This window comes from Abramis brama, assembly GCF_963993115.1.
Source record: "Abramis brama genome assembly, chromosome: 9".
Classification (NCBI taxonomy): domain Eukaryota; kingdom Metazoa; phylum Chordata; class Actinopteri; order Cypriniformes; family Leuciscidae; genus Abramis; species Abramis brama.
The window spans coordinates 40382225-40400530 of NC_139971.1; the positions used below are offsets into that span (position 1 = coordinate 40382225).

The following is an 18306-nucleotide window of genomic DNA, read 5'->3' on the forward strand; positions in this document are numbered from 1 at the left end:
GCAACTAGTTCTCGAACTACTCTGAGAACTACGCTATTATTGTCAATCTACTGTGGCAAATAAAGCTTGTTTATCACCCTCTCTGCCTCGCTCACACAGAGAAAGGGACATTTTATTGGAATTATGTATTCTTTGTACAATCTTTTTCCAAAATGCTCTAGTGTAGACGAAAATGCCAATTTATAAATGTATATACTTTTGTAAAGTAACTAAAGTAATGTATTAGTTGCAAAGTTACCTTTTCAAATAAGTAACGCAAGTTACGTTGTTTTGTGTTGACTGCTGTCCCGATGTAGAGAAATCAGGAGTGAGAGCAGAGGTGTGTGTGTGAACATCATGATTGTGATTATGGATCTACACTAATTTACTCATCTCACTTACACAAACACAGATTCAATATTCCTCAAAATGAATAAAAACAGTGAAATGCATAAGAATATTAGAATAATATCATGCAAATGTATTCTAAATCTATTCTTATATAGTATAATAGTATAATGGGGTAATATAATATACTTTCCCATAATACTGTGACATGTTTTTAAGTAAAAACCATCCATCGATAACTGATTGAATCGTTTAAAGTTAAAATCAGTGAGGAAAAGAGGAGGTTGATGTCAACTGAAAAGGAAACTGTCCTCAGGGGCAAAACACCTTTTTCTGTTGAATAATTGACAAAAAGACCAGGAAAACGCATTAAAAACATTAAGAGGGTCAATTCTGATGATTTCATGATGCCTTTAAAACTGTCGTTCAAAGCAAGATGCGATGCAACAGCCAAACCCGTGAAGGTGTAGTTTCTGTCAGCGAGTCTGTATTTATTTCAGTCACACAGCGACATCTGGTGGTTGTCTGAGGCATTTCAACCTCCACACACTATAACATCATCAGATAACCACGTTTGTCACGGCATGAAACTTCAAGTTTAATATGTTCTGAAGACTCACATTTACCACATAATCACATAGCATTACACATGATGAGTTGGGTATAATATCAAAAGATTTCTTAATGAATTTCTCATCAAACACATGGAATGACCTACATAATGAAAGATAAAGCCTGAAGGGTGTCCTGTGGCTTCTGAAGGAGCCGTCGAGCTCTTCACACCATAACTATAATGATAATTGCTCAGAGGAACTGTATTGTTGGAACCACTTTCAAGGAATCTTTTTTTTTTTTAAACATGAATGGTAAAAACAGAGCTTGAGCATTTAAAGCAGCAGATGATAAAAAAAGAAAACTGCAGTGCACGTTTATAATAACCAGAACAATATCATGCTTTGGTGTTTCATAGTAATATATGTTATAGTCATTGTTCCTGTTGTGAACAGGCCTTAACAATAAAAGCTTAATGTTTGATTTAGTCCTGTTTTATCTTAAACATCTCACAGTTAAGGACAATGATCATCACACTTTAAGAGTACAACAGATAAAGCAGACATGACAAGGACTTTGCTTTTGCTTTTTATCACGTAAAAAAAAAAAAAAAAGTCTGACTAATATAACTCAATACTGTGGCATACAGAGATGCATCCAGTCATTATTTTTCCATCTGAGTGCCAAATGACGAAACCATGATTTAGTTGTACGTCTGTACACAGGACCCATCTGGATGTATGAAGTGATCCTCAATATGAAAGTGAAGCTCAAGTGTTGGAGAGAGCGGTGACGGATGTGTTCTGCAGCGCTGCCGAGCTCAGCAGGAGAGACGAGGAGATGGCCTGAAGGGGTCGACCTGTCGAAGAAACACACCATTTATTTCCTTCATAAACTCAATCATTTTCATTTATTATGTCTACAACCTGGGGTTTATAAGACAAGTATCATTAATTTAAATGAGTCATCAATCCTTCCAAAACAATGTCTTTTTTTAGTTATGAGAAAGTCAAAGTATTACCAAAAAATAATAATAATTCTTCCGCAAAATCAATGCAGTTTTGTTTTTTAACCGCTAGAGGGCCAAAAGTTACATCATGTACCTTTAACTGCACTGACACTATTGGATGAGAACAAGATGAAGTGTGAATGAATTGAGCTGGAGAAATGTCTGAATGAACTTTGCAATATTAACACGTTTATTGAACTGAATTAAAACTAACATTGAATTGACTTGAGCTGAATAATGCTATTGTCGTCTGTAGAGATGGCTAAAATTGGGTTTCATAATTGATTAATTTTACAACACTGTTTTTTTTTCCTGTTATTTACAACTTTTATTTTCCTTTTTTATTCATGTGAAGCTGCTTTGAAATGATCTTATATTGTATAGATGTGACTTGACCTGCATAGATGATTTGCTGTGGTTTGTGGGAACTGTCTGTATAGATGTGACTTGACCTGCATAGATGATTTGCTGTGGTTTGTGGGAACTGTCTGTATAGATGTGACTTGACCTGCATAGATGATTTGCTGTGGTTTGTGGGAACTGTCTGACCTGAGCTGCTGTGTTCTGCCGTGAGGTTCTGATTGGTCAGGCTCTCCTCACTGCTTTGCACTCGCTGAAACGACTCAAAGTTCACAGACGCATCATCTTCTGAAAGGCCATGTGCCACCTGTCCGTCACCAGGCCGACAAACCTCGAAACGCACCCACTGATAACTGAAGCATTGAGACAAGCAGATATGAGGCCACTAGTATGCCATTAATAAATACATTTTTATGTTTTATTGTGGCTTCTTAGACATTTTTAAAGCTTGCAATAAAATTAATTTTGCTGTGTAGAATAAAACCGAATGTGACTCACTTGCTGCACTTGCGGGCCCCAGGACAGCTCTGGATCAGGTTCTGAATGGTGGGGTGAGAGAAACCAAAAAAATCTGCTCCAGACGGTACAACGTTGATCAAGGGTTTGGCACTAGATCAAAAAAGAAGAAAAAAAAAAAAAATCATGATCATTTTAGCCTCATAGCATAATTGCCTAAGTCATATTTCAATGTCTTTGGAAAACAAGAAAAAACAAAAAATGACTTAGGCAATTATGCTATGAGGCTAACGATATTCTGTGTAGTACAAAGAGTAAACCGGTTAATCAAACATTTCTGGGTCACACAAGCAAGATCATTAAGATTTTATTTTTAAATGTTTTTATTCATTTTATAAAAAAAATTATACACACATTACCGTTGAATAGTTTGGGGTTGGTACGATATTTTAAATATTTTTGAAAGAAGTCTCTTCTGCTCAACAAGGCTGCATTTATTTGATAAAAAAAGTCATTTACAATTACTGTTATAACTATTTAAAATAACTGTTCTCTATTGTAATATTTTAAAATGTCATTTATTTCTGTGATCAAAGCTGAATTTTCAGCATCATTACTCCAGTTTTCAGTGTCACATGATCCTTCAGAAATAATTCTAATATGATGATTTGATGCTCAAGAAACATTTCTGATTATTATCAATGTTGAAAACAATATTTTTTTGGAAATATTTTTCAGGATTCGTAGATGAATAGAAAGCTTAAAAGAAAAGCATTTAGTTGAAATAGAAATCTTTTGTAACATTATAAATGTCTTTACTGTCCCTTTTGATTAATTTTATGCACCCTTGCTGAATAAATATTAAATTCTTTAAAAAAAACAATAAAAAAAACAGTATATAACATTGATATATAAATATATTTTACAATTTAATAATCTTTTTTTTTTGCATTACAGTTCTGAGGATGTTGGGGGACAAAGTGCTTTAACGTGATGAAAATATGTACGATTTACACTGATAAATGCTGGTTTGCAATATGTAGACTACTTTAATTCCATTCAGTTACGAGTACGAGCTCCAGATGAAACTGATCACATGTTCAAGGCCTCACCTGCGGGCAGCGATGGCTTTGAGCAGGTTTGTGTGGCAGGTGAGCGCAGATGAAGCAACGATTGCATTCTGTGGGTCATCCTCTGGTGCGATCTCAAACTAAATATCACAAGAATAAATGACAAGAACGTTCAGTGAGATCATCAACGACAGGTCGGCTACACAGAAGCACGCGTCTGCACAAGTGAGCACCTGTGGTCCTTGGCCTCCATCTTTGATTTGGCAGGTGTAGAGACACTTCTGATCAGAATTCTTCATGCTGGCGAAAACTCTGGTGCTGCAGAAGCCCACAGGATAGATCGCAGTGTCGTCATGAAACAGAGCCCTGTCTGTGATGATCTACCATGAACACACAAACATAGGAGCTCAGGAAGGAAAGATACAATACAATATTTATTTATAAAGCACATTTAGAAACAACCAAGGCTGACCAAATAAAAATGAAACAACCAATAAAGGAACACACAACAATAGATAAACAATAATCGTACCTAAATCAAGGAGTATTAAAAGCCAAAGAGAATAAATAGGTCTTTAAAGAACATTTGAAGGTGGAAACAGAGGGAGCTAATCTGATCACTTCGTTCTTTAAGTCTGGATCTAGGCACAATGAGTCGAAAGTGATCACTGGATCTCAGAGTTCTAGGAGTGTACGGACAGAGCAGATTTTTTTATTTTTTTACTATACATTCAGGGTGAAAGAAAAAAGTAAATAAATACATAAACAGGCATAAGTAATAACAGTATCAATAACAACATAAATAAAAGAGAGTAAAAATGAAGGTGGTAAAATAAATATATAAATATAAATCCATTCTCATCAGCAGATAATGTAAAACTGAAAAATACTAAGACAGACAGATGAAGTAATAAGTGCACTTAAAACTTAATTCTAAATATTAATGTAAAATGATGTAAAATTAAAACTATTAGCTGTAATGAAAAGGGTTAATCAGACAAATTAAGAAAATGCAGAGTTTGTACATATGAAAAGTATGTACTGGGCCGGCGAAGAGAAAATCCACCCAGCGTGTGATGGAGGATGGGAGTTCTTCCAGTTAATCAACATTTGTCGTCTGGCCAACAATGTGAGAAAAGCAACAAAATAGCGGGGTACCATATAGTCAGCAGGCAGGACACCAAACTGGCCAATCATAGGAGAGGCTTGAATATTGAGAGGTAATGAGTGAAAGGGAATTAAAAACAGACAACCAGAATGAGGATTGACCAAAACATGTGTGTTAGAGTGGCAGGACTAGAGTGGCATCTCTCGCATTCGGGGTCAATCGCAGGATTTATACGGGCCAGTCTAGTCTTAGACCAATGCGCTCTGTGGACAACTTTACATTGCATCACTCCGTGACGAGCTCAGATAGAAGAGGAATGAACCCGATTGAGAGCCTTCTGCCCAAGTTTCTTCATCTATTTCTATACCAATGTCTTGGGACCAAGTGATACAAAAGTGAGTCAGTAGATATAGATTGAAAAGAGAAGATCGCACTGTATAACTCTGAAATAGACCCCCTTTGACATGGGCTAACACATCATGTCTATCTCGGAGAGTGAAGGTTTGTTTGGAAAATTGTTTGCGCATGAAGTCTCGAATCTGTAAATAAAAAAATAAATAAAAAAAAGTGACTTTAAGGAACATTACAATTGTTAATTGTGAAAATGATGCAAAAATATAAACAATGTACAAGTCAGCAAAGGAGACAAGACCGCAAAAGCAAATGCTCCATCCATGGTGGAGGGGGGAAACAGAGGGTTGGAGTAGATGGGAGATGACAAGGGAATGGCCTGAATCCCAAAATAGCGTAAAAACTGGGTCTAGACCTTCAGGCTATTAGTCACTGACACATTATTGGACTATTTGACCACAGATGATGTGGTCGGGACACAGAGACGTGCAGACACGGAGGAGACTTACGAGAGGACTGTCGAGACAATGCGGAGCTGTCCAAGATGGGACAGTTTTAGACCCACTATTTGCTGCCCAGTAATAAAATAAAAAGTTGGGGAGTCCAAAGCCACCCAAATGTTTAAGTTTTTGCAGGATACTTGGACGAATCCTTGGAACTTTACTATTCCAAATGAACTGAGAGGTCGAACTATCAAGAGTGTGAAAAAAGATTTGGGGATGAAAATCGGGAGACACTGGAAGAGATATAGACATATAGACCAATGCTTAAAGTCTTGAGCTAACTTCTTAATCAGGAGAGTAAAGTTATTATCAAGTAAATCTGAAACATTGTGTTTCACACAAATGCCTAGATACTTAAAGTTGTGCTGAGAAGCTTTAAAGGGCAATGTTTGCAGTGGATACTCTAAGACAGCAGAGTTGATAGGCATCAGCTCACTCTTGCGCAGATTCAATTTATAGCCAGATATGAGGCAAAAATAGGTTTAACACAGAGGGCATTGAGCTCTGCGGGTCAGAGACAAATAACAACAAGTCATCCGCATGTAAGAATAACCTGTGTTCAACCCCTCCCATAACAATGCCAGTCATAGTAGGTGTTTGGTGTTTTTTGCCCCCAATGGCACCTTCCAGGCAGCGAGGGGATGGGTAGGTTTAAGGTTGAGGTTAGGGTTAACTGCCTGGAAGGAGCCATTGGGGGCTAAAAACACCATCGAGCGTCATAGTACACGATCTGAGAGCCACCGCCAAGGGTTCAATTGCTGTGGCGAACAACTGAGGTGAGAGCGGGCACCCTTGTCTCGTCCCTCGACCTAACGGGAAATACTTAGAATGGCACTTATTAGTCCGTACACTAGTTAAAGGGGAATTATAAAGAAGCCTAATCCATGAGATAAATTTGGAACCAAACCCAAAGCTAGTATAAAATAAGTACTGCCACTCAACTCTATCAAACGCTTTTCTGCGTCCACAGAGATAACCAGTTCAGGGGTTCTTGATAGAGAAGGCAAGTAAAGAACATCAAGGAGACGCCTGATGTTGTCAAAGCAGAGTCTATTCTTAATGAATCCAGTTTGATCTGGTGAAATAATGATTGATAAAATGGGCTCTAAACGTTTGGCGAGGATTTTGGCTAATGTTTTCACATCAACCCCGATCAGGGAGATGGAGGGGCCAATTTGTTGAGAGCTTTATAAACATAATAATAACATTTTAAAATCAATTCTAACTTTGACAGGCAGCCAGTGCAGTGTGGATAAAATAGGGGTGACTCATAGCCTCAAGCAAAATTGATTTTGCAGCCAGTGTAGTCTAGCAACTCTCCGTTGACTTTTGAGCTGGAAAAACCAAACTCTAGTCAGGCCAATCAAATCGTGTACAGCCGTTTATCCCGCCCCTCGGATTGAGCCCAGACAATGCTGAGTTGCCAGACCTAACATCTTGATGTAGGTTCTGTCTTGCCAGGCTAGGTGACTCATCAACTCATACTCGCGTGTCCCAGTGCAGAGTCTGCGTTTTGCACTAGCTGTAGATGTAAGAGGGAAGACTGAGAGACATCAATATAAAGTGAATTATAATAGTCTAGACAAGTTGTCAACCAAAGCATGAATTATTGTTTGAAAGTTGATTTGGAATAAAAAGGGTTTGACTTTAGAGGTTTTTAAGTAGGAAAAGTTCTTCACTAGAACGTTGAGCGTGCCAGCGATGGACTCCTGAGGATACGGCCAGTGAGAGGGACAGTAAAGAGTACAGGCCCGTGGTCAGAGAAGCACGCACTACTGATTTCTATATTTGAAATAGAGAAACCATGGGTTAAAATTTCACTCTTAAAAAACTGCTACTTCTTACTGCCAAGAAAACAATATTTATGACCTTATTATATCACTCGTGTCAAACTCCGCTCTTGAAGATTGTAATCCAGAAGACCTGTCAGTGCGTTCGTGCCATAATTACCGTAATTATGAGATTTCAACTTGTAAAAAGCGTATATTACACTATTCTGTACATTAAATGATCATCATTGCCGGATGATTCTGTCAGCATTAAAGACTTTTAAAATAATTTCCCTCAAAACTCACTTTCATGTTTGAATGCCTTCTGTTTGTGATACGATATGGATTCTGATCACCGTATAAGGTAGAAATTTTTATACGCGATGCAAAAGACTATGCACGGCACGCTAACCATTACCATAGTAACACATGGTAAATATGAACGCTTGAAGAAATCAGACAAATCATAAAGGCTATCACAATCCTGTTTTTATTTTATCTGTCAGTACCCTACGTCTCGTCTCTTTATACCGGACTATAATATAACTCTATAGCCTACTGGGAGAGAGCGCTAAAGCTCCTCAGGTCGCATATTTGTAGAAATTGTCATTCTTTCTAAATGTGATGTAAATATGTCCTGTAACTACCAAATAAACAGAAACAGCCTCGACTGAATTTATTTTATTTATTTATTCATTTATTTGACATGGACATTGCAATTAGACATAGTACAAAACAAGTTTGTAACTGATGCTATGCAAAAAGAGTTTATAGCTATTGCTAATTTTCAACTCCAGTCCATGGTTGGGCCTTTACACTACAACATTTTCTATTTCATCCTAAAAACTATCTATAGACACACCATATAAATCACTTACATACACAAACTAGCTATTTACAAATGGGTACAATCCTGTTTCGATTTCATCCAAGACTTAACTCGAGAAGTGAACATTTTAAGCTCAGTCATGATTTTAAATTCAGTGGGTAATGAGTTCCACAACTTTGCACTTTTATATGAAAAAGCAGACTGACCAAATGAAGTCTTACGGTACGGAACTATACAGTTGTTATTGATAGAGCCTCTGGTGACTCTGTTGATGCTTTGTCTCTGCATAAATGAACTGAGTGGCTCAGGTGCTATATTATTGAGACATTTGAAAGTTAGTTTGAGAAAACATAAATCACTAAAGCTTTCAAAGCTTAACAATTTATACTTCTGGAGAATATTGCAGTGATGGTAGCGAATTGGCTTCTTGTCCATAATCTTTATAGTTTGATTGTATAATGACCTGATATGTTTAGTTGCTGCGAGCGTGGCCTGTGCCCATGCTGTCATGCAGGATGATATATGAGAGAATATCATAGCGTGCATGTACAGGAGGGCGGCCTGGTTTGGAATGTATTGTCTAATTAATTTGAAACAGTTTAGGTTACTTTGTATAGTTTTTGAGATTTTCTTAAGATGTTTGTCAAATTTTTATTGGGGGTCAAGGATCAATCCAAGATATTTAAAATCTGATACCAATTTTATAGTTGTATCTTGCAAATTAATCTGAAAATTTTGTTCCACATCTTGTCTTTTAATAGAAAAACACATTGCTACAGTTTTAGTTGAATTTAGCACCAACTGATTTTGAATGAGCCATTTACTGACCTCAGCCATACAAGTGGTCAAAACCTCCGCTGACTGTTCTGGTGACTTAGCGGGTGCATAATAAGTTAGCGTGCCCTCTTTCTTTTGTGAAATAGACCTAACGGTAAACCACTTTATTTCTGTGTGACTATGACTAATGTGCAATTTAGACACGAATTAATACATTATGGTCAATGTATCACTTTTAATTGTGAATATGTGGTAAAACATTGATTCTTGGGTTGTAAATATTCAAGTAAACAACGAAAATGCCAGCAAACGGTCACTTTTATCATGCTTGTTTTGCAATCACGTTGTTTCCAGTGATTTCTTTCTGATTAGTTTTCTGATAAAACTTCCATTTGTTGGTGAAAAGATGAATCAGTGTGACGTTGTTCCAGAGAGGTGTGTTTTAGTGAAGCGCTGTAGAGCTTCTGGCCCGACAGTGGAAACGCAGCAGATTTTGGGCCCGGTGCTACAGGCCCGGCACGGCCCGTTTAAAGCCCTGACTCGCACTGGCCCGACAGTGGAAACGCGGCTACTGTAACAATGACACCTTAAAATAAAGTGTAACCAAACAGCCTTCATGTGCTTGTGTAATTACAACATTTAACCTCGTAATTTTTTTGAGAGCTAAGACTTGTACCACCTGACCACTGCAGATTTAAGCAACGCTGTGCAGACCAATAAGTGTATGACATCAAAGTACAGCGAGAGCGATTTGAAAGTATCAAGAGCTTTATTTCTGTCAGGACCACTACCGTCAAATACGAATGACAATTAGCATAGTTTGGATTGGCGGTATGGTTCCGTTCTGGGCGAGAACTCTCTGCGCATCCATGCAGCCTAGCACGGATAAGAGCAGGGAGAGCGGCAATAACCCCCCTTAGGGTAAACAGAACAGAACCAACATGAATGTTTGCTAATATATTAAATTTAAGATTTTAAAGTACATAATTCGAGAATTTATTCTGATTCAAGGGGAATCACAATGCCAAATCCTGTCTGGGCAAGAGGAGGAGCTGGGAATGGAGGAGGGTAATTCGCTCCTGAGAAACGCGTTATCTGCTGATAATACTGTGATGGGCGTCGTATTCCTATAGGTAGATATGGATCAGCTGATGCGAGCTTGACTAACGTGACCTGCCAGAACTAACGCTACGCTTGATTTAGGGTAATTACGATATAGCATGTACGCAGCACCAGGCCTGGTCCTCTCTGTCGTCACTCCTCATTTTATCCTTCCGGAGCTCCTCTGTGGACTCGAGACTGGTGTGTCGCTCCGCTCCCAAGGCTCTTGGCCCCGCACTGGCCACAAGCTGGTTTATGTGTGTTTTATTAGGGTAGGAGATGTATTCTGCAGAAATTGCCCTTCAAGGTTTGCATTCTAGAGACACCAAACATTGCTGTCTTGCAAATGAACGGCCAGAACACATTAAAAGTTTTCTGTTTTCAGTTAAAACGGTGTCGTGTAAGCGCCATTTAAGTTAATAACTAATGATCTTTGGAACGGAAGTGAATCAATCAAAACTAACTTTAGCTGGACAATAACTTTATTGTAGAGCTGCTGTAAAGCCTAAACCATCTCTGTTACTTTAATTTCCTATAATCACTGTAAAGCTGCTTTGAAACAGTCTATATTGGTAAAAGCTATTGGTAAAAGACTAAAAGAACTGAGTTTGACACATTAGGACTGGATGATTGTCTGACCTCTCCTAGGCTGTACACGGTCAGTCCACCGAGGACGATGGGAAAGAGCGGTCTCCCGGACGAGTCCAGCGAGATGGGCTGAACAAGCTTACGCACTCCTCCCTCGGCAACCTTCCTCCTCTTACAAATCCTCTTCATGACTGAAAGTTGAGCAAACAAATGCTAAGTAACTATTAAATCAAAATACAGACGCATATAAGAGAGAAACACTCACATTCTTCCCTGCCGTTCTCTCTTCCTCTCTCTTTTCGTTCTTTTTTGGGTTTCTTCAAAAGGCTGTCTTCAGATGCGGAGAATCCGGGGGTCTGGCTGTGGCTCGCAGGTAGAGCAGCGCCCCCTGGTGTGCTGGAGCTCATAGTGCCGGGTGTGTGTGTGTGTGTGCTGCAGCTGGGAGTCGGGACGGCCTCTCCTTCAGACAGAGACTGAAACTGCAACAAAGACTTCAGCAGGAATCTGGAGATACAGGATGAGATTAAGTGGACTGCATCTCACTTTTGTGTGTGTGTGTGTGTGTGTGTGTGTGTACATATATTATACACTACAGTTAACTCTTTCCCTTCCGACGTTTAAAAAAAAAAAAAAATGCCAGCCACCGCCAGCATTTTTGATAATTTTCACAACTTTTTGGCCCCCAGAAGATTTTGTTGTATGAATATCTGAACATCCAATATGTCAAAAGAAAGAACAGAGCCTCTGCTTCTAAACAAAAAAACTGTTTTATTCTATCTTCATGTATTCTTTTTTATCACCACTTGAATATGGGTAGTTTGCCAAGTTTCATTAAAAAAAGCCTAAATTAAGCAAAAAGTAAATCCACACCCTCAAAGCTTCACAGTCCTGCAGCTCGTCCTGGCTCGACATTTCATTCAGTAACATTAGGAAGTTTTGATTTATGCTGTTTAATGTTGATGATCATGTTATTTTACATGTATATCAGCAATGCTTCTTCACTTGTGTTTTTATCTGGAGATTCTGCACTCTTTCAGAAGATGTGTAACAGCGCCCCCTACCGTATAACAGTGAAAACACAGAAAGCCAGAAATTTCCGGCAATGGCGGGGAAAGAGTTAAAAAAATTGAAACAGTAATATTTTGATATTACTATTTTCTTTTTTAATATATTTGTCATATATTGCAAAATGTGCTGCTTAATATTTTTGAGGGAATACATTTTTTTCAGCTTTTATTTGTCATAGAAATCTTTTGTAACATTTATTAATGTCTACTGTAGCTTTAACTAAAAATATTGACCACAAACTTTTGAATGACTTTATGAAGAGTTTGAAAAAAAAAGAAAAAAGTTTCAAATACAAATTCAATTTCAATCTCAATCAAGAATATTTTGTAATGAAGATAAGTGAATGTGGACAAACCTCCTTTCTTCTTTTGCCCGGACAAACTTCTCTTCCAGGTGAGCAATCTCATCATATAGTGCTGCGTTTTCCTGTGAGTGCACCAATTCAAGCATGGTTACACCGATAACTAGGCAATTACATATTTAAGCCGTGGCCAGCGTCGTCAGTGAGATATTCACTGGATATTTATCTGTGACGAAAGTGTAAAATGCCGGTCTATCTGGTTCCACAAGTCCATTTAGGCTTGGCGTCAGCATGGCCAGTACCACTGTATGTACAGAGATATATATCATAAATTACAGGAAAGTTACTGACCACTAAAATATGCTCCCTTCTTATCTTTGCACTTATATGTCTCTGCAACTCAGCAACTGTTCCTGCAATTTGCGTTCTGGTAATTTGTATTTGTTGTTTGTACCTATGGTCCGTACAGAGCTTGGTAAGAAGGCCTTTAGTTATGCAGCCCCTTCCACATGGAACACATTGCAGATTGATTTGAAGTTGCAAAATCTGATTTCTTTTGGTCAATTTAAACATTACATGAAATCTTTGGAAATAGATGCTATAAATTGCTGTCACTGCTTTTAATATGTATTTTTAAGTAGTCTTATGCTGATTGTTTATGTTTATGTATGTGTGTTTGTTGTTTATATTTGTTACTGTGCCCTGTCAATACACTGTCATCTTGGCCAGGTCTCTCTTGGAAAAGAGGTTTTAAATCTCAATGAGATAACCTGGTTAAATAAAAAAAATAAATGCAAGTGTGAAAGCACCCTACGTTACATAAACAGAGAAAAAAAAACAAAACAAAAAAAAAACAATCACAAACATCAAATAATCAACAAAAACAACTATTACTACTAATTACAACTAACACCCCCATAACACTTTATGTATAAATTTTCATTTTCATATGAACATTTACACCAAACACTACACATACACATACATATGGGGGGTGTTAGTTGTAATTAGTAGTAATAGTTGTTTTTGTTGATTATTTGTGATTGATGTTTGTCAAAATAAATCATTTACTAATGCACATATTGCTTGTTTTCCCTATTCCACTTATGTAGAAAACCTTTGAGTTTTAGTACCCTCGTAGCACAGTGTTGCCCTGAGGCAACAAACCCATATCTGGTTCAGGGGTGGAGGGGGGGCACATTTTATGATGGATATGTTATCAAGGACCTCCAAGCTCCCAAAAAATGGGGTGAAAGATTTTTTTTCCCAAAAAACAAAAAGTCATGCCATAGAGGGTTAATCTTCCTGCCAACACTCTCCACTATAGGATATAGTGACAGATCATGTGCGCTCCACTAACTTCATGCCTATTGGATGTCTCTGCTGCAAGTCGCCCTTTAATTTGCATGAAGTTACATATATTCAACTTGTATCACCAAAGGTCACTGTTGCTCGTGTGATTAAAGTGAATGGGATCATCTCACTTTGACGCTGGCAGTGTGAACAGCTTTAAACTCAGTGTTATTGGTATAAAAACTTTCACTCACAAATATCATGGAACGGGCAGCCTTGCGCAGACGGATGTACTTCAGCCGGTACTTCTCATTTTGGTTCTTGCGAGGACCTTTCCTGACCTTAGGCCTGGACTCAGTGTGGCTTGTGGGAGAAGGAAGGTGTCCCAGCGACGAAGCGGACCCTGAACTTGAGAAGGTCGACTGAGCAGAAAACGCTTGCAATGCATGCTGTCTCTCCTCATCAGTCTGTGTATGCGAGTTATAAACAAGAGTTTAATAGACAAAAAATCAGCAAAGCATTTTTGTCAGATTGAAAAAAGCGTCACATGGGTTATGCCATTAAATTGTTGGGAACTATTTAAAGGTGAAGTGTGTCATCTCAGTATAATGAACATAGAAGTAAGATTAGATGGACTTCTTAAAGAGTAGAAACACAGCAGCTTTGTTTGATTTAGAGGTGCACGTGTCACTGCAGCTGGTTCGACCAATGTGGACAAACCACAAACCACACCATTGTGTGGAAAATATTTCCTTTGTAAAAAATATGTGCAAACCTGTAGGATTGGAAAAAAACTCAATTCACCTTTGAAGTAGACCAGACAAAATATAAACAGAGGCCATCAATTATGTGGTTGTTTAATGTGTTTATGCAGACTCCAAAAACACATAAAAATAAGAAAATGATGACTGGACAGTTGGATGCCACAAAAAACAAAAAGCAACAACAAAACAATGTGGCACTTAGTAAGCGTCATGTGATAACTATTTCTAAGTTAAAATAGGTGTAACGGCTAACTGACACGTGCTTATGGACTTACCAACAGGGCAAAAACTCCATTTCTGCTCTCAATCCTCTTGAAGCGTCTGCTGCCTTTCTGTGTCTGTAACAAACTGTGAAACTAAAGCAAATGCTGAAGACTCTCTCTGTGACAGACTGCTCTGACTTTACCCTGTTTCCTAAACCAGTCATTCTGAAACTTTAATCAATGTTAAAACGAAAGACAAACAAGTGAAATCATGCACTAAATTAAACACATTGCTGGCACTGAATGGAAAACAAAGTAAATATGGTACATGACTGACAGTGCATGAGTGTCATAAATCGTGCCGTGTCTCACCTCTCGATACATGACCGCCTCGAGGCTCGACTTTGCACTGTGAATAGGGTAAAAGATACAGCGTTTGTCTTGACATCTGTGCGTTGCGATGTAAATATTTGAACTTAAGGAATATTTCTGTACTTTGACTGCACCAGTCCACGATCAATGATCCGCTGCTTGATCTCCTTGATGTGCATGGGCCGCCCAGCCTCTTCCAGAACAATCTTAAAAATCAGAAAACTCATTGATTTGATCACATGAAATGTATGTGAAACAGCACGGTCTAAGAGAGATGTTCACCTGAGCAGCATCGAGCCATGTGAGGTTCGGTTTATCTGCAACCTCACTGGGGGTTTCACTGAAAAACAGCAGAAGTACAGTATTTGTGTACATGACCATGTAAAGCTTTCACACACATCCACCATAGGTCTAGCAGTGTTCTTATATTAATGCAGTAATCTCAGTTATCAGTTTAATTATTATTTATAGTACTACTATAGTAACTAAATAATACAGCTTAATACTAAATCCCACTGAGACGCACAGCCCTCGTAAAAAAGTGCTTTTAATTGTACTGAATGTGCTCTTGTATGGCCTGTTGCATGAAGCGAGCTGAACAAACTCAGAGTTTCAGAGTAGGTTCAGAGGGCTTTCACACTGGGCATGTATGTATAAAAGATACTTCAATTTAACTAAGACTGAGCCCTGTCTGTGAAACCAAGCCAATATGTTTTAATAATCTTTTGTCATGCGATTACTAACTAACAATTGCGATGTGTTGACTACATTTAAAGTGCTTGATGTGCTCTAGTATGTTCATTTAAAAAAATACTAGTTAAAAGTGTTTCAGTTATTCGTCTATAAATAACACGTGCGTGTTTCCCCTGCTGGCTTTACCCCGTTTTACCCACCTTATAAGATTTTTAAACAAAACAAACCACTTTTTATAATTTATTTTCACACAAAATCTGTTGCTCCATCAATGTTCCAAGTATATTTTTTCTGCAGTCATTCACAGTGGGCGTACTGAAAAACACACGTTTCTTAGTAGTCCAGTCATTTTAAGCCAAAATGGGGGTCAACCTTGAACAAATTGCAACAGAAGCAAACTCAACTGATTTTGTATCCTCAATATGTCCTGAGTAAGGAAAAAAAGCCCAGAAGAATTCCATTAGGGGAAAGTTTCGAAAAAGACTCAAATATAGCCTATTCATACACCTAATCATTATTTTTCTTACGGCTGGGTCTGTGGGACTGTTTCTGGGGATTCACTTTTTATTTTACCTACCTTTTGTCTTCTGCATTCTCCTTACCATTGTCTCCTGTTCTGCCCTCAGACTCGTCCCCCAGAAACAGTCCCACGGACCCAGTCCCAAACCCCATCTCTGCAATAATAATTAATAAAGGCTGGTTTCTAAAGTACTTCTTCCTGCATTAATGCTCATGGGTAGCCTAAATGGGTTCCATTCAGACCTTAACATTAAGTATTTTTCTGTTATGTGTCAACAAGACATTTTCACCTGGCTAGACACAATGTTTAGATCTGTTGTGGTATTTATGCAAATTAGCACATACGTAAATAGATTATGCACCGTTTGTCCATGTTAACAAACAATTAAAAAAAAACTTGTAATGCATTTTTTGTTTGTCTTGATGTAAGTAATCAACACAGTAATTTTCATGGTGATATCTAAAGGTTAAAATTTTGACTCTGTTCACGTAAGAAAAATAATGAGTAGGCGTATTAATAGGCTATATTTGGGTCTTTTTCGAAACTTTCCCCTAATGGGATTCTTCTGGGCTTTTTTTTTGCTTACTCAGGACATATTGAGGATACAAAATGTGCTGGTTTTACCCACCTTGCCAGCTCATACATGTATAAGATTTTTAAACAAAACAAACCTCTTTTATAACTTATTTTCACACAAAATCTGTTGCTCCATCAATGTTCAAGTATATGTTTCTTAGGGTGTGCCTTTAACCGTGTTTTCGGTAAGACAAAATTTGTGTTTTGGGCAAAATATTATATTACTACCATGTGTTTGGATATGTACTTCAGTAGTGCCATATATTTAAGAACACCACCATGGCATACCGGACTACTTCAACCATGATCGTGGTACAGCGTCTTAAACATGACTGCAGAATTTTGTGCAATAATGTAAAACAGCTGTTTGGCTTCATTGCATAAGAGAAGTGAAGGCAATATTTAATGATGAACACATTGATTAGAGGATCCTCCGCCTAAACTCACGCGTCGAGACTCTCGGCGGCTCCAGTCAGGCTAGTCAGGCTGTTCATGCTGTCCAGCGCTGGAAACAGAGAATAACTGCCCTGCCCATCAGCCTCCATCTCTGACTCAAAGTTCAGCGAATCCATCCCTGCCCGATCTGTGCTTTACATCCACGCCTGGGGCGAAATAACACATATGATTAGCTGTGCTAGTAGTGCTAACTAGGCTAAAAACAAAACAACACGATCCAGCCGTGCAGAAATTCAGAATACATGTCGATGCAAGTTCACCTGTAATCTCACTCGATATTTATTACAGTACCCATGCTGTGCAGGAAAGAATAAAAATGCTTCTGATCTTCAATTTGCTGACATGTTTGATTTAGCATTTGTGTTCAGTGCTCATGGGAACCACTGATCGATTAAGTGAATCATTCGTGTTTCCGGGGGGCATGTTTAAGGAGAACACATCACATCCGCTTGAGTGCCATCTACTGTATATTGTATGATTTACATTAAAAAGATTTAAGTCAAAGAGAGGGAGGGGGAGTGGTGTTTAAAAATACACAAATACATAAAACATGCATAAGAAGTATATTGTAATTGTCAAAACATTTGGTAACTGAACAGTTTCATTAGGTTTACATTAGGTGATGCTGTTAGTTACCATTAATAACAATTAGTAAAAGATCTTGAACTGCTTTTATACATCCTGATGGTGGTTTTATTAAATGTGCTAAAACTATACGTACACTTTATGTAATACTTTAAATTGAATGTTTGAATTGTCTGTAATCAATTTTAGAGAGAGAGAGAAAATCATAAACCATGCATTCCTTGTGCCGTTCTGCTTAAGCTCTCTTCCGTTTGCCGGGAACATTTTACAGTGGGAGGTAATAAATCCGGCCACTTCAAACAGTGGACAAGCTGAGTCACTTTCTAGTCCCTAGAGAATCTTGCCTGTTTCCTTTTTGCTCACCACCATTGTCAATCACTTAGTGTTGTTGGTTTTATAGGGGAGAGTGGGGTAAAGTGAGACATTTTTTACATCTATTCCCCCATTAATTCAGGATGTTTCCCAGCAATGGAAATTATTAGAATGTATTCAGGACGAAGGGCAGTGAAAATATGATTCCCAGCTTAGGGGTAAACTGAGACAGACCAGAGAAATCAAGGGGGTAAAGTGAACCAGCTGGGGGTAAATTGATCCACTTACTTTTTCCACTCTGAAACTTCCATAACAACACATGTTGTAACAGTTAAAATCCTGACAGCTAGTTTGACAACCACA

The 18306-nt window shown here is 38.2% G+C and overlaps 1 protein-coding gene across 2 annotated transcripts; it reads right to left on the bottom strand.

The window, feature by feature from the left end:
* Nucleotides 1-792: 792 nt before the first annotated feature.
* Nucleotides 793-17473, bottom strand: tbrg1 (transforming growth factor beta regulator 1). 2 transcript variants are annotated; one of them, XM_084125108.1, is made up of 15 exons: nucleotides 17307-17473; nucleotides 17038-17192; nucleotides 15084-15141; nucleotides 14925-15007; nucleotides 14802-14838; nucleotides 14502-14564; nucleotides 13717-13929; nucleotides 12224-12294; nucleotides 11066-11304; nucleotides 10852-10991; nucleotides 4008-4154; nucleotides 3817-3914; nucleotides 2747-2857; nucleotides 2438-2601; nucleotides 793-1738 (listed from the first exon to the last, which is right to left on the bottom strand). In XM_084125108.1, the coding sequence occupies exons 2-15, from the start codon at nucleotides 17160-17162 to the stop codon at nucleotides 1650-1652; spliced, it is 1638 nt and encodes a 545-aa protein (XP_083981234.1). In that variant the 5' UTR covers nucleotides 17163-17192; nucleotides 17307-17473; the 3' UTR covers nucleotides 793-1649. The 2 variants fall into 2 exon arrangements, with proteins under 2 accessions (XP_083981234.1, XP_083981233.1); XM_084125107.1 differs by lacking the exon at nucleotides 793-1738 and adding an exon at nucleotides 2245-2284 and having other exon boundaries at nucleotides 2341-2601; nucleotides 17307-17460.
* Nucleotides 17474-18306: the final 833 nt, after the last annotated feature.